Below are 25,305 nucleotides of genomic sequence, written 5' to 3'. Positions count from 1 at the left end.
CTGAGGATTTGTGATGCAGACAGGTATAAGCACAGGCAGGCAATGTCCTGCTGGATGTGGCCCTCTGACCACTCACCCTGCCCCATTTCTTCTGCCACAGCTCTTGAGTTTCAGTGCTGCTTCTGGGCCACTCCTCCACCCATTCGTCAGGTCACAAATTTCTTCACCTGTATCTATTCAGCCTTATCTACATATTATATTTCAGCAACTATGATTTTAGAGGCTCTGTATGTCCTCAACTGTCTGACATCCTCATAGATCTTCTGCACCTTTGGCTATTGTCTTCAGACTCTTGATCAAAAGTGGAGTGTTTTTCCCATGCTCTGCAGATTGGGTTGTAAACTTATTTTTGATGGTTCAATGCTTGAGAAAATGAATGTGGTCTACCTTCCAGGATACTCTAACCCAGTCACAATAAATAGCACATGTGTGGGCACATGAGGGAGTGGTACTGTCACTCAACATTCTCCAGTTTTAAATACTCTCAAGTCACTGCAGAGTGGTACCAGGATTCCCTAGGGGCCTCTTTAGGGTCAGCACCTATTTCTGGATGGCCAGGACCTTAAGTCATCACTGTGGGTATCATGTATCACCCTCCATGCAGGGGAAAGCTGCAGCAGCAAGGTCTTGCTAGAAATGTTCACGTTAATAATGACAGATCTAAGTATTAACCCATTGCATACACAAGAACATGCTCCATTAAACACAACCTCATACAAGTTTATGAGAAGACCAGTATGAAGAAAGCGTGAGCGTGTGTGTGTGTGTGTGTGTGTGTGTGTGTGTGTGTGTGTGTGTGTGTGTGTGTACTGGAGGGGGTGCCAGCAGCTGGTAGAGATTTGGTCTCTCTAACCATGATCACACAGGCCCTATTCCATTTCTCCTGTTTGGGGCATTAAACCACCAATGTAGTGAGGGCACTGTCACACCATGGCCTCTATTCTAAAAGTACCCTTCCTCAATTTTGTAATGTTTAAAGAAAAAATAATGAATTTGGAATTAATTTCAATTTTTAAGCTGCGTAGCTGGTAAGGGAGCTCGGGAATGGCAGGTGAAGAAGTCCCAAGTCTTTGGTCATTATTGAGGGCCCTAGTCCATATGTCATTCATTCCTTTCACAGACCTAACCCATGCCCCCAGCCTCATGCTGGAGAAGACACTGTTGGAGTCTGCTCTCCACCCTCCTGCTGGCTGCTGCTGCCTACCAACAGACATGTTCTAGAATTCAGCTATGGATGCTCTCTGACCACACGCTCACGGTACTTCTGCTGCGCTGAGGCTGGGTATGCACGGGACCCACTGGCTCGCTGCTCAGCCCTGACTCTGACAGGCTGGTGAAACCCCGATCCTGTGTGACTGGCTTGCAGAATGCCTACTGCTCCAGGCCTGCCACATCAACAGGAGGATGGGGATTAGAGCTGTTGCCACCACCCACAGAGACCATCAAGTGTGAGGGGTTTCTGATTGGAAATTGCACCACACTGCTGGTGAATTGATAATTTGTATCTCTTTGAGATTTTTCACAAACATGATAACCAATTTCACATGTATCTTAAACGTTCTTCTTGATTACAAAGTGAAAAGCAGCAGCGATGTGTGTGGACAATGATAAAGCAGCCGCTAGCCTCATGCATCTGTCAGGAGCCGTCCCAGCTGCACAAATTCCACTGTTGCTGCATGGACACCGAGCTGATAAGGAAAAAAGGGCTTGGAAAATCAATGCACCCGGAGCCCCGGCGGTTGCTAAACACACAGAAAACATCTCTATCCAACAGGCCGAGCACCTAGAAAATTCCCAAGCCCTGCCCTGGGACAGCCAAGGAAAATTTAATCTCTCCAAATCCTCACCAGGGCACTCCATCCTGCAGCCCTGACAGCCACACTTATAATTAATTATACAATTTCGATGGGAATATCGACTAAACAAAGCTATAAATCATAGAAAAAGTCAATACGCATGGACACATTCAATCATGTCCTGGCCAATGATTACTACTCTTAAAATACAATAATTATTTTCAGGAGCCAGCTTGAATTAAATTTCTGTCAGACAAGTACAAGACCGGTGGCTGATGAAGGATGCGATGGATTTTGGGGGCCGAGTCCGGCGCGGGCACATCCATCCTGCAGACGGTAGTTTGTTTGTAGTGCGTGTGGCACAGCGTGTTCAACCAGGCCACGAGGATGAGATTATCTCCAATGCTCATTAGGCCGAGGGGACTCAATGCCAGATTCTGGCTTGAGTGATGGAGGCTGATTCCTTTGAATATGTGTGACCTGGGCAGAAGCCAGGCATCAGCAGCACGACCAGGACATTTCTGAAAATACATCTCAGGTTCTAAGTGGTAGCTTGTGGAAGCATGGGTCACTGGAGCTCCAGGCGCATGGCAAACCTGTTGACTTCCTGGATCAGATTCGGAACGTGGCAGATGGGCATGGGTCCCAAAAAATCACCATGTGGCATTGTCCCCTACTTCAAAGCTGCATTCTTTTATATTAGAGTCAAATTCAAAACATTTCCTGGATGTTCAGATTTTTTTAGAAAATAGGTCCTTTCTTACTCTGTAGCCCCCAATGACCTCAAACTTGCAATCTTCTGCCCCAGTTTCCCAAGTCTGCAATTATGGATTTATACCGTGTCTGCATAGCTGCTCATGCCTAGTGCAATTAATTCTTCTTCCTCCTTATTATTGTCCTCTTCTTTAAAAGATACTTCTGCGTGTGCACGTTCATGTATGTATGTATTGGGGTGCTTGGACATACGTGTGTGCACACACATACAAACATACATGCATGCATACATACATACATACACACATACAGACATACATACATGGACGCCATAGCTCAATATGAAGTGTCTTCATCTTATTTTGAGACAGGATTTGTCACTGAATCTGGAGTTCACTGATTCCACTAGACTTGCTGGCCAGGCAAGTCCCAAAGACCCTCCCCTTTCTACCTTCTCAATGCTGAGATAACAGATTCATACTGCCAAACAAACAAACAAACAAACAAACAACCCAAGGACACTGGGGATCCGAACTCAGTTCCTTGTTGAACAACCTCTCCACCCCCATTTCCTTAACCACCCTTTTAGTTTGTTTCTTTAAGGTACAATCGCATGTAAGCCGGGCTGGCTTCAAAGTCTATGCAGCTGAGGATGTCCTTGAATTCCCTCCTCTCTTACCTACAGCTCTGCAGTAACAGAACTACAGGAATAACCACTTAAATTTCACCTTAAAGAAAGGCCAGAACAGTGTGTGCTGAATACAGATTGTCTTTCAGAGAACAAGGCTGGCCATTCCCAAGGCACAGCACATTCTATGTCTGGATGCTAAGACAGCCACACAGTGCCCTTAGACCCCAGTGGCATACCCCTGTGTGTTTCTAGGACACATTTTCCCATTCCCCCTCCCGGTGCTTCCCAAGATCAAACTATGTCTTCTTAACTGTTGGAGTTCCTTGTCTGTCTCTCCTTAGCTGCTGAAGCCCCCTGTCTGTCTCTCCTTAACTGCTGGAGCCCCCCTGTCTGTCTCTCCTTAGCTGCTGAAGCCCCTGTCTGTCTCTCCTTAGCTGCTGGAGTCCCCCGTCTGTCTCTCCTTAGCTGCTGGAGTCCCCTGTCTGTCTCTCCTTAGCTGCTGGAGTCCCCTGTCTGTCTCTCCTTAACTGCTGGAGCCGCCTGTCTGTCTCTCCTTAGCTGCTGGAGTCCCCTTGTCTGTCTCTCCTTAGCTGCTGAAGCCCCCTGTCTGTCTCTCCTTAACTGCTGGAGCCCCCTGTCTGTCTCTCCTTAGCTGCTGAAGCCCCTGTCTGTCTCTCCTTGGCTGCTGGAGTGCCCCATCTGTCTCTCCTTAGCTGCTGGAGTCCCCTGTCTGTCTCTCCTTAGCTGCTGGAGCCCCCTGTCTGTCTCTCCTTAGCTGCTGAAGTTCCCTGTCTGTCTCTCCTTAACTGCTGGAACCCCCTGTCTGTCTCTGCTTCTAAAACCTCCTGTCTTCTTGTCAGCCCTGCATCCTTCACTTAAGGGAGCCTCACTTGTTTCTTGCCTTGCACAAAGACCCAAGTGACCTCACTTCTCTGGTTCTAAAGGGCCCCAAGGCCCTTCCCTAGCCTTCTCTAAGTTTGAATCACACAGCAGGGGCAGTGTAACCCCTAGGTGCCCAGGCTTATATGGGTTCATGCTCTCCTCTTTTCTTGTTCTTTCCTGAGACATTGCTACATATTTTGGCCTTGAACTCATTAAGCTCTACTCTGCCTCCTAAGCGTGAGGATTGAAGGCCTGTGCCACCACATCCAAGCCACTCTACTCTTTTGTAGTGAGCTGGGAAGTAGCCTTTTCCTGCAGATGTCTAGCAGAATACTACAACCATTGCCTTAGGAAAGCCTCTCTAGAAGGAACTACCAGTAGCCATAGTCTTTGAGTGACTGAGCAGGCAGAAAGGGACCAGAGGGCACCGAAGCAGACAAGGGCAAGGGGAAGGAATCCATCAGAGGCAGCAGCAGGGCACAGTGGGGAGAAACGGTATGAAGCCCTCCCATGGACAAGCAGCAGTGGAACTAGGGATGCCTGTAAGATTAACCTGGCAGGGTGCAGGGGTGAGGTTACTAATCAGCCCCAAGGCACGTGGCTCAGGCCTGCCACAGCAGTGGGGATGGATTCAGGCTCACAGAAGTTGGTGGACCCTGAGCTGGATATGTAGCAAGAGGCAAGTAACAGCACAGAGGGCTAGACATGCTAATCACTATGTTGTGGGTGGGAGGTTAACTTGGGCCATGATAATCTTAGTGGTATAAACTCTACCTTTGTGAACAATCCTAAATTATACTGAGACCACTGTAGAACAGTCAGCTCCTGATATTCCTAACACTCTTGTTGTCCGTGTCTGCCAGATATAGGAGGCAGACATACCATCAGATGGTTTTGAAGTGTCTGAGGGATGCAAGTGACCCACATACATTTATCCGCATTTGATGTGCTCAGCTCCATTCTAAGTGCTGTGCATCTATCCCTCCATAGCTCATGAAGGGAAACAGGCGTCGAGCTAAAGGCAAGTCAGAGATGGTAAGTGTGCACACACATGCAACAGTACCCGACTTGAAGTACCCAGATCTGTACCCAGCACCTGCACAGGCTCACACTCAGACCACCATTGAGAGCAACTTCTTCAGGACTAGGTAGCTCATCTCCTACCTGCTTCCCCCAGTGGGGGCCATAGCTGGTTATGGACAATTTTAGGTGTCTTGGGAGCTGGATGTTAGATACAGTGGTCACGGTATAGTTTAAGTTTAGGACTGTTCAGAGGTAGAGTTTATCACAGAGATTATCACCACACAAATACAGCCCCTCCCACCCCAGCACAGCTCCACATTTTACCAGAAAATAGAGATCTACACATAACAGTTATCCAGTAATAGGACAAAATTATACTACATTAAATAAAGATGGGCTGGCTAGGTAATTCAAAGAGTAAAAACACTTGCTACCAAGCCTGACAACCGGAGATCAATCCTCATAGAAGGAGTCAGCTCAGCTCCTGAAAGTCATTCTCTGGTTTTCACATGTACATCATGGCATGCACCTGCTCACTTCACTTCACATGCACACCATGCATGTACCTGCTCACATGGCCCCCAACAAATCCATTCATTCATTCATTCATTCATTCATTCATTCACAGCAGTTACATTGAGGCCACTCTCAGTGCCAGTCTGCATATGGCTTACATCAGTGCAGATGCCCACGTCTAGAGACACCTTCCCAGCAGCCCGAGTCTTGATGGTTCGAGTGGTACATTCTTAATGTACACTTTAATTTTCATGCATGTGCTCATATATAGCACAGCTGTATATGTACGATGAATGCATTCACACCCCAAGTGACACAAATGCAGTTTGGTGTAAATACATACACATAGTTTACACAATGCACACGAACATTTGCATATATACTCAAGTATGCACACACCTTGACTACACAACCCCACAACAAGGACACAAGGAACTTTCTCACTCCCATCACCACATATGTGTGGCTTCTCTCTATTTAAAATGAGGCTCCAAGCCCCTGCTGCGTACCTGAGGCCAGGGACTTCCCAGTTTACATGTTAGTAGGCAAGACGTTACTTCTCTGACTCGGAAGACTGCAGTGCTCATAGGTCACAGGAGCTCTGTGTTGCCGTTGACCCCTGATAATTCTGGCAGCCTAGCTTAGCCTGACCCAGCCCCAGCCCTACAAGTCACTCCCACTACGTCATCCCAGAGCCTGGGCTTAGAAGCCAAACTCTGGGTGGCCTAAAAACATGTAGAGGTACTGGTGACACTCTAGGGCCAGGAATGTTTCAAGCGCTCAATCAGGGTGACACTATAAAGGTTTTAAAACAGAACTTACCGCAGTGCCATTGTTGTCCCGGAAGACGTCCTGGTTGAAGTAGTCGAAGAGCTTCTTTTCCAACTGGAGCACGACCTGTGGAGTCAAAGATGCCTCAGTGCCCTGCACAGCTCCCACTCTGCAGGCCAGGTGTGGTTGGTGGCTGCCGCCCTCAGTCATGAGTCACTTACCTTACGGTCATTGTCTGACTCCCGAAATATCAACTTTACAACTTCATTGGTATCAGCAGCCCGGACTGTCTGCATTGTGGCCTTTGTGCAAAGTGTCTGCAAAAAAAGACAAGGATACTCAGTTCCAGTCTATCCACTCACTTCCCCAGTTGGCATTACCCAGAGCCCATAAGCACTAGTTTTCCAGTGTCACTAATGGGAGGGGAAGGAGATCAGTGTTGATGGACACAGCTTTCACATTCACTCCAGGTGTCTAGTTTGACAGCCCTTGTGAGCTATTTCCCAGGAAGCCTCCCAGCAGGCTGGACGAGGTCCTGGCTAGTGTAGCTGATAGTGCAGCACAGATGGAGTGAGCTCACGCTTCCACAAAAAGCAAGGCTTGGTTAGCAGTGCCCACGCTAAGCAGAAAGTCGAACCCTTCAATGGGGCTGCTCCTAGCTGTTGCTGGCTGCCCTGAGCCTCCCCAGGCCCTGTGGGGCAGGCTAAGGATATCAAGCTGTAGTGTGGGGTCATGGCATGGGGTACTAGGCTGCAGGTCCAGGGGCGGATGGTCAACAGAGTAACCACCAACCTTGTTGCATGCTTGGCCGTGCTGTCTTTGGTGGTTCTGAACCAAAAGCAACCAGCCAGAGCATTGCTTGATAATTAAGTTCCTGTGTGTTTGAATTAATCTCAATACATGCAAGAAGGGGTCAATAAGGTCATTCTCCAAAAGCAAGACAAAGTTTGGGGCTGCCCCTCCACCCCGCCAGGAGCCACACCCTCACACACATGCACACACACACACACACACACACACACACACACACACACCCTCACACACTCACTCACTCACCCACTCACTCACTCACTCACTCACTCACTCTGCAGGGGTCTAGAGCTCACAAGGACAATGAAAACAAGACACTTACACAAATGACAAGGCGACACAAGACTCCCAGAGACAATGGCAAAGCACCTATTGTAGGAATGAAGGTTCGAGTAACTGCCTCCTGCCTTGATGGCGAAGATGAAGGAAGTGGCTACTTTCCCAGCCAATAAATCAGTTATACAAAATATGGTCAAACAACCAAGTCAAACAGGAAGCAAGAACCTTGTCACTCTGGCTGGGGCTATAGAAAGAGCTAATTGGGGCTACTGACAGTCCCCAATTGGACCATATAGAAAAGGAACTAAAACAAACAAACAAACAAACAAACAAAACCAAAGAGGATGGTTAATAGTTAATAGGCCAGTTTGCTGGCAGTATTTGATCTTTTAAGGTCTCTGTATGGCAGGATTCCTTGGGCCTTGGGGCTCTATACTGACTATCCCAGAGAACTGCTTAAGCTCAGGACACTGCAGGTTCATTCTTGCCTGGGGCCCACTGAGGTATCAGATACCCTCTGGGCACAAACCTTAGGTGCTCCTGGGTAGCTGTGCCAACACAGCACCCATCCTATAGGTAGATGAGGATAAGGGCTGAATGGAGCCAGCCCTATGTGTGGCAAAACTCAGCCAAAACCTAACACTCCCAAAACACACTCCAGGCCAGGCCATTGACATTCAGGGCACAGATCAGTTAACCCAGCCAAGTCCCCAAAGTGGCTTTTGGACTCAGTGTCACAGATCAGTCTGGCTGCCTTGGAACTGTGGAGGATTAGGACAAGAACCCAAACAACCAGGGGCATCAAGGCCACCCAGCCCCCTGCATCCCATGGAGGTCCTGGCCCATCCGGATGCTAATGCGCTTAAGTGGCTTAAGCTGCTTTCTATGAATGGGGAAAGACGCTGGGTGGGGGCAGGCAGAGGGCCATTGTGGCCACTGCAGGACGGTTTAGGAAATTCATAGTTGTGTCTCCTTGAAGGCATCTGCCCTCAACTGTTAAAAACCCTGCTTTATCTCACCAAGCTGGCAGCTCCCAAAGGATCAACATCTGAAGGTCCCCCAGAGCTGTGCAAGGGCCAGCCACCCCGCCCCTTTCTCCCACACCCCTTCCCATGCACCTCCCCATTCACAGGTTGTAAAGGCTCCATCAGGAATGAGCAGGCAAAGCGGCCTTCTCTTGGCCTTTCACGCCAGAGAAGTCGTGACCACTCATGCAGAAAGCTGCCAGGCCCGGCCTTTCCGGCTCAACCTAAGGAAGGGATTTTACTCTTTTGAAAGGAGAAGAAATACCTCAAATGCTATTTTTAAAAAGCCATCTAAAATCTATTTTTATCGCCAATGGCTGCATCACATGGCAACAGAAGAGGTGGCTTAGCTCTCAAAGGATTGTTTTGTCTCCTGGAATATGCTAGAATCACCCATGTGCCAAGGATGCTCACCTGCCATTTCTGGTTTCTTCTTGCTTAGACAGGTACCAAAGCATGAGGCCTAGTCTAGCATCCCCAAGCCTGGTACTGATGACAGCAGCAGACAGCTGTTTGGTTTTGTTTTTTAACTATCAAACCACACGACTTTTACAGCTCATTAGCTTTGCACAAAGCTGCCCAGTAATCAGATGCCCTCATGTGTGTGCAGGCATTGGTCAACTCATCCCAGGGACTAAATCCGTTCATTTCCCTCCACTCAGCTGTCACCAACACTCCTCACAGAGATCAAAACTCTATTAAGGGCAAATAGTCTTAACAGCAGACCAAGTCTTTCAGATGTAATGTTAGTCTGTTTAGAAAAAGCAAAAATTACCCATGCTTTAAAAAAAAAACCAAAAAACAAAACTCTGACATTTATTCTATCTATCTATCTATCTATCTATCTATCTATCTATCTATCTATCTATCTATCTATCTATCTAGTGAGATGAGATCTCTCTATTACATAGCTCTCTGGCTGTCCTGGATATTAATGTATAGACCAGGCCTGGCCTTGAACTCAGAGAACTGCCTGCCACTGCCTCCTCTGCAAAAACAAGCAATGATAAAAAAAAAAAAAACCTTTCTAACATGACATTTATCTACTTGTATGTGTGCACATGTGAGTAGGTATGAGTGTGTCACTGCACGCATGTGGAGACCAAAGAACAGCTTTTGGGAGTCAGTTCTCTTTTACCATTTGTGTCCCTGGGATGGAGCTCAGGTCATCAGCTACAGTGGCAAGCTTCCTTTCCCACTGAGCCATTTCATTAGTCCTTATCTGTGCTTTTTGACACACAGGTATACCTGGGGCTAGACAGTGACAGCCAGCCACAGCTGGCCTCCAACCTCAGAATAATCAGATTCGAGCCCTAACAAGATCCTTTTCACACTTTTTCCTTCAGGACAGGGGAGAATGAAGCTATCTTACAAAGAGGTGACTTCTCAGGCCCAGGACAACCTTCCTGTATCCTTAGAGTCTGCTTTCGTGACACAGGGAGGTTTTAAGCAAGCTTGCAAGTTCGGCAGACAATCTTGATACTGGTGGTTGAGGAACATTATGGAAACACATAGAGATTTTTTTAAACTTTCTATGAGCAGTGGAATCCAAGCAAGGCAGCTCTAAGCTCAGTGTGAGCGCATCCTACTGGGCTATCCTCTAGCCATGCCCTAGCTGCTAAGCTGCAAAACCCAAATCAAGCCACACTGCAGCTTCTCTGCAGTGTCCAGCACAGCTACCTCCACACCGGAAGGAGCCTTTACAAAGGACTGGTGCGTGCTGTCCGCAGCTCAGAGTCCAGCCTCCATCTGGAACTGCCGTCACTGGACCAGCTCCTCTCTGTATCTTGCCACAGCAAACAGTGGCCAGAATAGAGACAGGGATATACACAGCAGCTGGGACCCAGGGACCTTCTCTCTCCTCAGAGGTAGAGAAAATTCAAAGGCACCTCCAGCTTGCCTCTTTTGCTCACCGAGGAAGCACACAGTAAAGGCTTTTATGTTCCTCATGGAGTGTGGGTAGCATTGCCTTTTGTTACTGTCCCATCATCCCTAAGGCCTGAGACACTCAGCCTCAAGCTCCATCTGCTGCTGGGACCATGCCCCACTCTGTGGGTGCCCAGCTTGGGCTACAGGATGTGTAGCTCCAAGGATAACTTGGGTTTCTGGACTGAGGGTACACCTCCAAGGCAGGAGTAGTAACCACATTGTGTTAGATCCTGCTGACGGTCTCCCCCATGGTAAGGAGCCAGCTCAGAGAGCCCCGGATGACTCAGGAGCCCCAGGTATATCTACCCAGCAATGGAGGTGGTAACTATGCTGTGGAGGAAGCATCCAGACAAGAGTGGCAGAGCAGGATTTGGTGTCCTGGTTAAAGGCCTCGAGAAACAGCAGGTCCAGGAGTACCGACTTCTATGCAGTGACATACTCTGACCCCAGATTCTTACCTGGTGATACTTTGGTTTTTTTTTTTTTTAATTGCAAATTCACACAATATATTCTGATCATGGTTTTCCCTCTCCCATTCCCTCTTGGATCCTTTCTGACTCCTTACACACCCAATTTATACCTTCTTTCTCTCTCTCTCTTTAGAAAACAAACAGAAAAAGTTAAAGAGAAAAACAAATCAGAATAAGAAAGGAAAAAGTATAAAAAAAAACTACAAACACTCACAAAAACAAACCCATAAAAACACAAAATTAGAAACTATAATATACAAACCAAAGACCAATAAGATAAATAATCAAACAAAGCAATATGAGGCAAAAAAAAAAAAAAGTCTACAAAATCCCTGCTGAGTTTATTTTGTGTTGGCCATCTACGGCTAGGCATGGGGCCTACCCTGAAGTGTGGTTTATACACTCAGCGAGACTCCATCGGAGAGAACTGAGTTTTCCTTTGCAAACAGCTGCCAATTGCAGACAGCTTCTTGGTTAAGGTGGGAGTTCGTGCCCACTTTCCCATCTCAGTGCTGGGACCCTGTCCAGCTTGAAACTGTGCAGGTCCTGTGCATACTAACCATTTAACCACTAAGGGTGTTTCTTTGTTCGAGACAGGGTCTCTCTACATAGTTCTGGCTGTCCTGGCACTCACTCTGTAGAGCAGAAATCCTCCTGCCTCTGCCTCTGGAGTGGTAAGATTTAAAGTGTGTGCTACCACAACCCACTGGGGCTGTACAATGTTTGTTTGTTACTCAAACCAGGATATCTGCTGGTGGCTAGACAGGCTTCTCAGGATGGGTGCCTAACCCTTGGTGGCATCCAGGGTTCCCTGGTATCTCTGCAGAGGGATGAGACATCCCAGGACTGATCCTGCCTGAGCAGGGGAAGAACTCTTTGAGGGCACAGAGGTCCTAGTCCTCAGCTAGGGCTTAAGCCAACTAACTGCAGGCTGGTCAACACTGATACCTGTAGGACCGAATATGTGGGACGGAGAGCACAGCCAACGTGCTTGCTTGCCAGGGCATAACATCTCTCAGAATTTGTCCCAGGGGAATCATAGACAGATTGGTGGACAGCTCTGGACCTGGAAAAGCCACCAGGCAATCTATTGTCCAGCCCAGGACTGTGCTCTGGGAGGGGTTGACGCCTCCATTGTCTAAGGTAGCCTGTCACTCACCAGTAGTTGCACAAAGCTATGGGGGCAAGGTTTAATCCTGACTTTAGTCAGCAGATGAAAACCAGAGGCCAGATGTCCTCTGGCTGTTAAAAAACCCAGAGCCTCCTGGCCTTGCCTTTTTCTTTTCCTTTGCTTTGCTTTCCTTCAAGGGGGCTTGTGGGGTAGGGGGTCAAGAGTTAATCACAAAGCAGTGACCCGACCCCCAAACATCATGGGCAGCAAGAAAGCCATTCCAGGGCAGGATTGGAGCTAAATCACCTGGAGAGGATTAGGCACCCTTCCCACCCCAAGGAGAACCTGAAGGGAATCATACCTGCAACTCCATTTGCAGTACCCAGGAGAGCAGGTGCTTCAGTGCACCCTTCATGAGCAGGCAGAACCCAAACCTCCAGGCTTCCTGGCTGCAGACCCCGGCTGCTCTGGCAAGGCAGCGCTGACAAGCCAAGGGTGCAAAGAGGCCACTTGGACCTGCCCAGGCTGGTTCTTAGATTTGAGGGTCACACCGGGAACAAACAACTCCTCCTGAGTGAAGCCTTGCTTGGCACTTTATCTCCTATGGCACAGTCACAGTCTGTGACTAAAACCCAGACAGCTCTGGTTCCCACAGTTGTGGGACAACCATCTGTTAGCAACCTCAGGCTAGCTTCCTGCAGTCTTCATCTGAGGTACTAATGGGAGGGTCATACCAAATTCCAGAGGCTTCTCCATGGATGGCGTCAGACAGTAGGATGATTGGCTCTGTGTTGTAACTAGAAGTCTGTCTGCACACACAAAGCAGCTAGGGCCTCCTGCTCTTGAAAATGGTGCTAACCCAGGGGCACATGGACTGCCTGGCACTGAGGCTTTGCAAGTACCTATGACTTATGAGGGAAAGGAGGAAAGTGGGGTTGCTGGGAGGAAGGTGTGGCGCTCAGGCTGGACCTATCCAGGTAGCATGGGTGCTAGCTCCTCACACAGGCCTGTCTGTTTACTGCAGGCAACAGCTGCTGGGTGGGCTTGGAGATGCATCTCACCAATTGTTCATGCCCATCCTCTAAACACGACCCTGTTTCTGAGCCTTTAGTCCTCTGACAACTTCATGCAAGAAAACATGCAGACCCTCTGATAGCGTGAAATCAGGAACAAAGGCCTTGGGACAAAGGGGTGAGGGGTGGTTGTGGCTGTGGCTGGCCAAATTTCAGCCACACACAGATGTTCCTAGGAATGTCTGAAAGCCAATGCTCTAAAAAGAAATGAGCCTTAAACAGTGTCTTTAGCAGAGAGGAGGAAGGCCAGTCCCAGCAGCATCCTATCGGATCCCGTCAGGGCCAGACCAACATTACAAGTTTTAGTGATGGGCCCTCACATCCGGGGGAACTGTGTGTCACACACAACAGTCTGCTCTGTAATTCCTAGATGAATTTTGCTTCATAGCACTGCAGTTTACTGACATTTCAACCACAATCTCCAAGACTTCCAAAAACAGTGGTGACTAATGACAGAGAATCCATGTAGAAACTCTGGGTTCCAATCAACAATTAAATCACATTTTGCTACTGAGGGACAGCATTTCAGATCAAGGGAGGCAGGGCAGAAAGAGAAGCTGAACCAGCTGTGCTGCCTACCACTGTACTATGGGGCAGCAACTCTGAGGAAAGTTTGGGCTCCTGGGCAAAGTAATCCAGTCCCACGGGGCTGGCATACGGCAGGTCTGGAATTGCTTGTGTCAAGTGAAGCTCCCCTGACTCTGTCCACACATGCTGTCACTCACAAGGCCCCCTTCAGTATCCATATTCAGTTACAACTATGGCGTCTATATCCCATCTCATCTGAACTCTAATCAGTCAGTGCCACGGTTAGCTGTGGGGCACGCAAGGTGGGCACGGGCAGGTGCTCAGTGCAGCTGACCTGGGAACAAGCTTCCCATGAAAGCTGAGCTGTGCTGAGATCACTTGCCTTCCTAGCCTCTGTCTGCTCTGCAGGTGACTGTCAATCTCTCTGACCACACAGCCGCTGCACAGGGGGCCCACAGGGTCAGAAGGCATAGCTGGCAGGGCACAGGTCACTAACAATGAAGGCTCTGCCTTCACTGTGGATGACTTGTAGGTGTGATGGGCTTGAAAGTATCCTGGACAAGAAGACCTCTATCTGGTTTAAACAAATGAAGCTCACACGATGAGCCTGCACCACTCTAGGCAGCCAGAGAGCAGCTGGTGTGTGGCAAGAAACCGCTTGTGCCAAAGAGGCCCAGCACCTTGTGTGTAGGTATAGCCAGGATCTTGACAAGAGCATGTGAGCCTATGACATGCTCCTCACAGGAATGGTGGTTACACACAGTGCACAAGGTACCCGTCCTGGTTCAATCTTCTTCCCATCTCAGACTGCTAGTTCAACCTCAGTCAGGAAAATATACTAAAGCTCACAAGCAGCTTTCCCACAGCAGAGATGATGAGAGGGCAGAAAGGGAATGACAGCAGCCAGCTCCCAGTCAGCCTGAGGCTCTCCTGAAGGAGGCAAGGACTCCTACCAGTTCCACGCAGATGTCCCTCGAAACATATCAAAGGACAATCCTTATCACTAAGCTCACATTTTGATGTCTCTAAAATGCAGAATTGGTTATTCCAGAGAATAACCATTATGTAGGTTAAAAATAGTTCTCTTAGAATACTGAACATTAATATGAATTCAGGTTCAAATACGTAACATGCTCTTAAATTAACAGAACATTTTTCCTTGGAATACTTCCTTGGCAATATTAACCAAAAAGGTCCTCCACTGCTGCCGCCGATGCAGGGTGCTTAGACACCTTAACCCCATGAGCCAGGCACCTCAGATCCACAACACCCTTGTCTCACCAAGAAAACAGTGGATGCAGGCCACTGTGAAGCAGGCACCAGGGCTTTAAATGTTAACTTGTGATAGTCCTCACAGTCTGCCACAGTCCTGAGCTAGCCACCTGAATTTAAAAGCACAAACAAGCCATTGTCTAACCATTCCTCAATAGCTGGTATCAATGGGCATTGTTTCAAATCTTATCACAGCGCAGAAAATAAGGGTTACTGGCAAGTCACTCAACTGATAGCTCAAGATGGAAACAGGTGATTTTAAAACTTGCGTTTATCACATGAAGATAATATCCTGACAAAATCTCTGACATGAACTGTACCCCAATCCGAAGTCAGCACACATAGGAGAGATGCTTATCTTGACTGCTGCTCTATGCCTGTGTGGCAGAGAACAGGGTTCTAAATCCATAGGACACCACATGGAAAAGATACTGCCATCCTTATAGAGGTAAAAGCCACCACAGAGCTGGCAAGGATACATCTGCACCAGGTCTAATTGTGTTTGATAAATACTTGTGACTAAATGGCACATACAGACAGTACTGAATTCGCCCTGCTAACCTTTCTTATCTTGGACACAGACACACAGACACACAGAAACACACACACACACACACACACACACACACACACACACACACACACACACACACACACAGCTTCTTGATGATAGCCCTGCCACACTACCATTCCCTTGAAGTCAAGGCAGAAGTCAGTGTGCCTTGTCCTAAGTCTGTGGCTAGATCTGCTATAGTGGTGGCACCTCAGGCCCATAAGGCCAGAGCTGTAGCCTCTCAGGTGCCTGCGGCCGAGTAAAGCATAGCACGCAAAGCACCGTCACTGACCCCACATCTGAGTGTCCCATGGCTCTCAAATAGCTCAGCATGCTTCACTGAGTGGGGCTGCAAACCACTGAAACTGAGGAGGAACAGGGCTTAATTTTGGCCAATTCACATAGCTGCACATACAGCAGGGTGGACTTGGTTGCCACAGCCACTCCTGTTCACCGAGTCCCTGGGTATATGCTGGTGGACACTTGGATCCAAGCCCCTTCCCTTTTGCTATGGTCTAGAACATGCCTACAGAACTTGTGGGCTATGCACATGGGGATACAGAGTGTTCTAACAAGAACCCAATGGCCATAGGTAGTCAGCAATTCATCTGGATCCACATGAAAACAGTCCAGTGGCAAAGGCAAGAGTGCTGGGGACTCTCAGATGGGGTCCTGAAGAGTCATCAAAAGGAATAGTCAGCTGCAACGTTACCTCCCTGGCCAGCAGTGTAAGAGCTCCTGGAAACCAGCAGTGCCTGGCTATCAAGCAGGCTGAGTTAGCTTGCTGTTGCAATAGTCTTCGTCATACTGTGGGTGTGACACTGGGACCCTTTGAAGTGCTCTTCATACTTGGCACAGCCAACACTGCGGCCACCTCAGTGCCACTCTGTACTGTGTCCCAGTTCTTCTGGAAGGCATCCGCTGAGACAGTGGTGCCTTCACTGGGCCCTGCTCTAAAACAGGCACAGCTGGTACCTAAGAATGTGGTTGTCAGCAACTGGCAATAGGATTTTGAAAAAGACAACTAGCTTCCAAAAATGCATCTATCATCACCACTCATGGGGAGGTGATGGACAGCAGGTGTGGTGAGCCCAGACCATGCAGAGACAGGCGAGGCTGGCACCGCTGTCACTTTGCGTCACCATGGCCAGCTGAACAACCCAGCTGCCAGTTGCCACTGTGCAAGGCATAAAACATATCCTCCAAGCAATCCCAGCAGCAGGACTGTGCTGGAGGCTGCATTATTAATTAGAGTAATGGAGCGTGGTCCTGTTACACGGCAGGATAATCGTGTTTAATTTGTGTATGTTTTAATTATGGCTTAAGCGGTGCCAAATTTGATCACAGTATCATCTTTTCAGTTCTGCTCTGCAAGCATGTTTGCATTAATTTGCATTTGAAACATAAGAAGCTGCTCTTCCTGGGGCAGTGCCTGCACACAGAGCCCCTTTCACAGGCCTCCCATCCAGTCCCCACACTCCTCCCTCACTGCAAGTGACAAGCAGGTCTCTACTGTGCTCCAAGAGCTTCCAGAGCCTCCAGGCTGTTCTCTTCCTGGAGGCACCCTAGAGCCTGAGCTCGCCCTCCCTGCAGGATGAACAATGGCTGCATTTAATGCGTTTAATTTACTGAGATTGGGCTTAGCTCATTGGCCTTTCATTGTTTTGGCGATGGATTTAATTAACCTCTGATGAATCTTGCCAGCCAGTGTGATGGCGTGAGACCCCAAGGGGCAGGGCTATCAAATGGGCCCGATTCCCTGAAACACTGGTATCTCCTCGCCTGTCCAGGATGACAGGAGCACTGAGGGGCCCCATTCTGGGTGGGGACCCAGTGGCCTAAGAAAACAAAGCAAAGAGTCTAGGCTGTGCCAGACACTGAAATTAACCTCCAGTTTCACTATGGGAAGGAAGCCACCAGTGGATGACATACTATTATGTTCGGTATCTCAGGCACCAGCTACCCACAGGCCTGGGCCAGCTTCCCCAGAAGACACCTCCTACAGGGTGTCACCCTGTGTTGTGAGCATCACCTTCCTCCTGTGACTGAGTCTGTCTGTGACTGTTCTGAGTTTTCACTCTTCCCATGTTTTACTCTGTCTTTCAGAAATATGAAAGTCACTTGGAGGTGACCTGGCAGAAACAAGGGTATAGAAATTCCTAAGAGGACTTGGGCCACGGCTGCTCTGCAGGCATGCATATTACAGCATCTGAGGTCCTTCATGAAGGAGAAGGGAGAAGAGGGAAGGACTGGCACTCCCAGTGGCCATGTCTGTGGACTAGCGTTTCAGCCACAGAAGCCCCACAGCCCGTGCCCCAGTAAGCATGGTCTGGCTGGGCTGCACAATTCCTGTGGGTCCTCAGGTGGTCCTAGGTGGGGTGGAGGCAGAAGAGTCCATGGAGTAGAGTGAGACAATAGACAGAACAGTGGGCCTGGGAAGTGTGGTGGGACACTCCCAAGGCTGGTAATGGGACCACGTCCCATGGAGTTTTCATACTGGGCTGGTAACAAGGATAAAGGGTCTTTAATCCCAGAGTTGAACAGGCTTTGTTTCAATAAATGAGCTTAAAAACCTACAGTAAAAAGTTGTTTTCCACATTTTTTACTGTTGGCTTGCTTACATAATAAAGTACATTCGCAATGTACTGTGTGCTTTACTGGCTGAATGAAAAGCAGCTATCCATAGTTTTAAAGAGCTTCAAAATCCCTCCAGGCATTCATATGCAGACCTAAGACACATTCACTTATTTATTGAGCAAATTAACTGTGTACAACTACTGACTCTCCTCCCACTCCTCTGCAAGTGCCAGGCAGACTAGTAATAGGGAGAAGGGGCTCCAGGCCTCCAAAGTGGGCAGAGATGCCCACCAAGATCAGTGGTCGAGGGAAGAGCCAGTCGTCAGGTGGCATTCCAGGACAGCAAGTGCCCAGTGCCAATAATCTCAATGCCCTGTTTCTATGTGTCATCTAATACCTAGAGATGGTTGGCACAAAGACAGCAGGTGCTTCAAAGAGATCTCACGCTGTGGGCAACTTGCTTGTGGCTGGACAGAGCACTGTTGGGACCGCTCCCCATTGCTGGATACACTGCCTGTTCCTTCTGTGGGAATCTGCATAGCAGACTAGTGGTGCCCCGGTCTTAAGTGGGACAGTGCCATGGGTGGAACACTGCAAAGAACAATTGGGTCTCTGGCTGGAGACCCAGCACTGTGGACCTCCTAGAACTGGGTTTCCATGATAAATTAAGAGGTTTTATTTATGGGTGAAGAAGCTGAATCCAAGTACAACATGATAGCAAGGCCATGGGGACATTTCCTTAAATACAAAGGTCCTTGATCTGTGCTAAAACCTCACACAGGCCTGCCACAGGCTAGCCCAGCTACTTCTCTCTGTAAAATCTGGGAAAAATGAAACTAGAAATCTGGCTTCACACAAGAAACTTAGAGAGATCCAACCCTCTCTCAGAAGCCACTCTCCCCTTGGAAATTCTCTCCAAACAGTGCCTTCTGTAGAATTAGAAGACTGCAGATGACTTGGGTGGCTTTGCAGATGCATTAATCTGCCAGCAGGTGACATAAACTCACCCTCCATGAGGCCAGAGCAGCTCAGTTAGAGCTTCAGACATATCTAACATCCAGCAGATCATGAAAGGCCAACAGTTCTCTGACAGACCAGAAGGCAACACTTACTGATGGGTTCTAAGAACCCTGACTACTTACAGAGGTAGCTGACACCCCTGAAACACAAAATCATCCATTCCTATCTTGAGAAAAGGTTCCCATGCCTGTGCAGCAAGGTGACATCTTCTGGTGCTTTCTCTAAGTCCTCACAGACTATTCTTCAGTGTCCATCTTGCTCTAACTATAGTAAAGGAGAAGGAGCTGGAAGACAGTGTCTCCCACCCACCACACTTTGGTGCCTGGTGTAGCCCCACCACCACTTGGCCTCCCAGTCTCCCTGCCTCCAGCTCACCAAAGCAGCCAACACAGCTCTGACTAGATGCCAGTAAGAAGCTATGTGGTACAGGTCAGACTGATGACCTCCTGGGCACTTGCTGGCTTCACGATTATAACGAAAGCCGTGCAACTCTGCCCAGGCACCGTAAGGAGACAAGACATAGGGCAGGCAGAGAAGCCAATGGCTCTGGTGAGGTCCTTCCTGGGTTTACACACAGGCCCACTGTATGGAATATCCACATGTCCACTCACCCTGACAGCCTCCCACAGAAACACACCCTGAAGGACAGATTTGAAATGTAGCCATTAGCTATTCTGAGTCTGTCCAGACTGGCTTTTTCTGCATTCTACCCAGAAGGAAAAGTCTACTGTGAAGAAGTTTCTCTGACCTTTCTCCAACCACTGGTGTTGGTCTTCTAAGTCATTTACTTCCATAGTAGCCTCTCTACCTAAGTAGGGCCCTAGGGAGTCAGGAAAGCCACTGTGTGCAACAGAACTGATGGCCTCCTGCAGCAAGCTGACAACTCAGCTCAGAACTCAGCAACGAGAGAGTCGGGGTCTGGGAAATGAGTCTTTGGGCCTCTGCTGCTACCTGAATGGAATGGGGACCTTCACTGAAGACCTTCCCTCCTAGTATACTCTGAACAGCTCTGGACACAGTGAGAGGGAGCTCCACAGACAGGTCTTACTCCCACTCTTTTCAGGCTCTGGCATCAGAATGAGAACAGACACTATAAGTCAGCAGGAGGGTGCAACTGCATAGGCACAATAGGGGGAGGTGTTCCTTTCTCCATGACTGGGTTAAGATGCACGGCTAGTTCCAAGAGACTGAAGTGGCAATCACGGAACCCGCATGGGTCTGAGCTAGGTCCTCTGCATACACCTTATGGTTGGCTACCTTGGTGTTCTTGTGGGAATCCTAAGAATGGGAACAGGGTTTTTCCCTGACTCTTTTGCTTGCCCTTGTGACACCTTTTCCTCCTCCTGGGTTGCCCTGTCCAGCCTTGATATAACTATTTGTGAGGAAACAGAAGAGGAGTGGATCTGGGGGAGAGGAGAGGTGGGGTGGGTGGGAAGTGAAATTGAGGTCAAAATGTATGAGAAAGGGGTTTAAAAAAAAGATATCCTGCTACCAGGAGCCACTGAATACCCACAAATATACCCCTTTTCCACTACCCACTGAACACCCAGGATTCCCCCTTCCCACTACCCACTGAACATCCAGGGATAAGAACTGTACCCACTGAATATTCAGGGAAGCCCCCTGAACCCACTGGTCATCTACGAGACATCTTGTACTACAAGGTTCAAAATGTACCCCATGGGCCTGCCCTGATGAGGTGCCCCAGCTTAATTAAACACAGAAGGAATTTTAATGGCACATCACTCATTTCTATCAACTTGCTCAGCTCTGTCTTTAAAAAATAATTTTCTACTGAGTATGGAAGATTAATGTGTGACAATATTTGGAACGGAGACTACTAATGAGAAGACAGTAATCTGAGGTACTGCATGACTTCATGCTGTTCTCACTGTGGCCTCTACATTTGGATTACCTAGTGTCACCGCATGCATGAAAGGTCCTGGGCAGAGTGGAAGGTAAAAGGTGGGAGGGGTCTCACTTTTCTGCACCTCAAGTTTTGCTGCCACCAGAGAAGGTGGCACATCCTAAACACACAAGAACCAGGAGAGAACAGTTGCAAGAAGCCAGGTACCCAGTTATCTGTCTTAGAGCTCTGGGTGCCAGCACTCATGTAGTGGCAGGCATGGCCCACACCACAGAGGAATCTGGCTCTTAAACTAACACCATAGGACTTGCTTCCCTTGGCAGGATACCCTAGTCGCATGGGTTCCTTCCAACCTCAGGCTGCATCACTTGTCTTGGGGCCAAAGTCTGCCAGCTGCAGTCACTCTAGGGACTCCAGGACCCTGGCACCCAGCCTGGGGCTCCCATAGTAGTCAATACCTTTGGAGTTCCCCAACTAAGAGAGCCTCAATTAATTACATGAAGTAGAACAACCAGTTTCCTGGTGTTTGATGAGGACTCAGCAATGGAAACTCCAGTGGGAACCAGCCCAGAACCCAACAGTCCCCAGCTCTGCAGGGGTCAGAGTGGCAGAACACGTGGCTTCCCCGGGCTGTTTTCTACGAGGCACACTGAGCTTACAGCATGCAAGGATGCCTATTCTTAAGGCTAGTAATGGCTGACTGGCTGAACAGACATCACCACACCACACCACCACACCACCACAGCACAAACACTTCTCCATGAAGACATTTTACTCAAACAGCATCGACATCTATGAGAATGATGACATGAAAGTGGCCTAAACAGATTGCATTTCTCTGTCACCATTTTCCCTGCCTCAAGGAAACTCAATGCCCAAGCTGAGGAGAAACCCGTGCTTACCTACCTCTACAACAGACTTGGAATCCAGGCGGAAGTTGAAATCACCGAAGACAAAGTAGGAAACTTTTTCAAATCGCTGGTCGATGATTCTGAGAGGAGAAATGGAGACCGTGGTCACTGGTGCTGCAATGCTGACCAGCTTAATTGGGCCTGGGCCAGCTACTCCACCACACTCCCAAATGCTTCCTGCCATAAAGAAACTATGATTGTTTCTTGCATTCCAAAACCTAGCCCAAAGGCACACTGCAATCAAACAGCAGCCAACTGTTCTTGGCTGGCCAGGAGGATGTGGAAATCAGCAGTAAAAACAGGACTAGACACTCGGAGAGATCAGCATTGAGAGGAAGCAGGAGAAAATGTTGGAGAGCTTGTCCTAGGGTACAGGTATGCTTATGTTTGTATGTGAGGCCCTATGACCACAGCAGGAACTTGCTTGGGCTGCCCACAGTTGCCCTCCTTATATATCATGAGCTCTCTTAATGCTGCAGTGGCTACATCCTACCCTGATGCCTCTAAGTCACACACAGAGGGGGATTCCTGTAATAGTACCCTGGCTAGCCCATGACTTCTCCAGATTCTCTACCAATCACAATCACTTTATGAAGAATTTTTCCCACTGATATATCCAAACACACAAACATCTGGCAGAAGGACACATAGCAGCTTCTCTTACAGAGGAGCTAAGGTTTCCCAACTGCCATAGTTGCTGGTAGCTAATTAACAACTCTCCTGCTCCTGAGGCAGAACAAAAGGTCCTGGTTTCTGTTTTGAAGGTGAAATGAAGAGCATTTACAGCACAGAATTCACTGACCAGAGACCAGTAGAAGGAAAGCGTGAGTTCTGTCTAGAGGCAGAGGACATCTAGCAGTTACTGCAGAATTCACTGGCCACCCCAGCCTTAGCCACATTACCTGATGTGACAAAGTCCAAGGTAGATCAAGGGACAGGTTCATGTTTAAAATAAAATAGAATAAACTTGATGGGCTGGGGAGAGGGCTCTCTGGGTAGAGGGGCTTGCTCTATAAGCATGAAGACCCAAGTTTGAATCCCCAGCATCTACTTAAAAAGTTACTGGTTGTGTGTACTTATAACCCCAGCATCCAGGTTGAGGCGGGGAGGGTAAAGACAGACAAACCCTAAAAGCTTGCTCCCTGGCTGGCCAGCCAAGCCTAAACTGCCAAATTCCCGTTCAGAGAATGACTTTTTCTCAAGGTAGAGTCTCACAGAGGAACAGGTACAGCTGTGAGATTCCCATGGCTTGGACATAGTGGACTCTTAAAGACAGGCCTGGGCCTCTCCCCGCAAACAGTTGGTCAGAGGCTCTCAATGGGGACAGAGTTGGGCAGGTAAGCAGGCATTCAGGTTCCATGACAGGGTCAGCTCCATTTGTCAGGGCATGTTCCACAGACCAGATAACAGTCAGATCTCTATGTTCACAGGCTGGTTAAGCACAGTGAGAGCTGGAGAACCCTAAGGAACACGGGGGAGGGAAAATGCAATGGTGGGGCTGAGCTAGGGGCTTACTAGCAGCTCTGGTGTCCACAGTGCTGTGCCCATGGTACTGTGCCATATATAAACACCTCACCCTGCTTCTTCTCATAAAAGACAAACAGCAAAACAGAGCAAACCTCCAGCCTCTGCTAGCTGCAAGGGTGAACACTATCACATGCAGACAGAAATACTTGATATGTCTAAACATCTGTAACTTTATCTTGTAATCTAGAAGATCTACCATGAGAAAGCTCAAGAACAGAGCTGGTGAAATGGCTCTGGGGTAAAAGTGCTGCTGTACAAGCTTGGAGAACTGGGCTTTCTACTTGGGACCCACACAAATGCAGGAGGGCATTGATTCTGTTAGGCTGGGGTCCCAGTTCATCCCTGCACAAACTAGGAAACCCCAGCTGCCCTCATTCCCCCAACCCCACCCACACAGAGAAAATTCCAGGCTAACATGTCATTATTCCTCATTTCCCCCAAGAGGGCCCACCTAGGTTTTGACCACGTATGGACACTGTCCCAGCTCCTAGCTAGCACGTCATCACTCCTCACCTAAGCTCTATAAAACCCCCTTGCTTTAGCCTGGTTACCTGCATGATCTCACTGAGCTCCACCTGTGAGATTGGTGAACCCACCTGAGCTGCCTCCTAATAAATCTGCCTTTATCCACTTTTAATATTGTCTAATCTGGCCGATATCTGCATCACCAAGGGAGAAAAGGGCTAACAGGGGTTGGAGAGATGGCTCAGGGGTTAAGAGCACTGACTGCTCTTCCATAGGTCCTGAGTTCTACTCCCAGAACCACACAGTGGCTTACAACCATCCATAATAGGATCAAATGCCCTCTTCTGGTATCTGAAGACAGTTACAGTGTACTCATACACATAAAATAAATAAAACCATAAAAAAGCCTATCAGACTACATGTCCTCCACATGCTCGCCACGGAACACTCATGTGCCTCATGAAAACCAACATTAAAAACAATGAAGACTTTTGAGTTAACAAAGTCCACTAGTGTTTTTTTCTGTTTCTGTTTGACTCTGTTTTGGGCAGTCTTGCTACAAAACCCAGCTTGGCCTAGAACATCTGTCTCTGCCTCAAAAGTGTAGGAATTACAAAATGTACCATTCTTCCTTTTCTTATCCTGCCCTACCTCTCTCATTCTTGCTTTCCAGGCAGGGTTTCTTTGTGTAATCCTGGAACTTACTCTGTAGACGAGGCTGGCCTTGAACTCAGAGATTCACCTGCCTTTGCCTCCTGTATGCTGGAATTAAAGGTGTGTGCCACCACCACCTGGCTACTTACACTTCTCTTAATGAGAATGAATATTAAGTTGATCTAAATGTTTTGTGTACGCCTATAGAAATAATATATACACTTCAGAAGCGATGTCCCATTCAGGCATGTGCTGGTGTGTTATATGCACAAGGTGCAGTCATGTATGTCTAACTTCATTGCAAGTATCCATACTTAGAGAGAGAGATGGCTTTGAAGGACTCATGGACAGAGCACAGAGGAGAGCTACCTTGTATTCATCAGCACTGATTTCTTAAGCCTTTGCACTACAACTTCACTCTCGGGATTCTGTCTCTTCTAGTATGGAGTACATGAACCAACGCAAGCTCTGAGCTGGAAAAGGGCACTTTAGCTTTTCCTTAGTCAGAAACCACTCAGCAGGCATTCAAAGCTGCCCAGACGTTATACTGAGGCCCCTTGGGAGGCCAATGGCACCCATGAACCAGAGAGTGTGGAACAGGCCAAAGCTAAGTTCAGTGTAAGAGCATCATGGGAGAAGTGACTTTATAGGACACTAAGTATGTCTATGTGGACAAGTCAATCCACAGGTTCATGTGTGGGACCGTAGAAGCCAGGGCCTTCTTATGTCTCTTCACTAGTGTGAGAACCAAACACAACAGACTGCTAAGTGTTGATGTGATGTAAACAAAGGCCTAGGAAGCAGCACGAAGATGCGGTCTTAGAAACAGCCAACCAGGCTAGGCTTAGCCACACCTATAATCCCAGAACTCAGGAGGCACAGGCAGGCAGATCTCTGTGAG

At 48.3% G+C, this 25,305-nt stretch overlaps 1 protein-coding gene across 4 annotated transcripts in view; it reads right to left on the bottom strand.

The window, feature by feature from the left end:
- Window positions 1–25,305, bottom strand: part of Inpp5a (inositol polyphosphate-5-phosphatase A) — a 184,426-nt gene that overhangs the window by 14,146 nt on the left and 144,975 nt on the right. For all 4 annotated transcript variants that reach the window (XM_087577269.1, NM_001108923.2, XM_087577273.1 and 1 more), the window contains 3 exon segments: window positions 21,754–21,838; window positions 6,555–6,650; window positions 6,385–6,459 (listed from right to left, as the gene is read on the bottom strand). In XM_087577269.1, the coding sequence (XP_087433395.1) occupies window positions 6,385–6,459; window positions 6,555–6,650; window positions 21,754–21,838 (256 nt within the window).

Source organism: Rattus norvegicus, chromosome 1 (assembly GCF_021556685.1).
Source record: "Rattus norvegicus strain SHRSP/BbbUtx chromosome 1, alternate assembly SHRSP_T2T, whole genome shotgun sequence".
NCBI classification, from domain to species: domain Eukaryota; kingdom Metazoa; phylum Chordata; class Mammalia; order Rodentia; family Muridae; genus Rattus; species Rattus norvegicus.
This window is presented reverse-complemented; position numbering and strand designations above follow the sequence as displayed.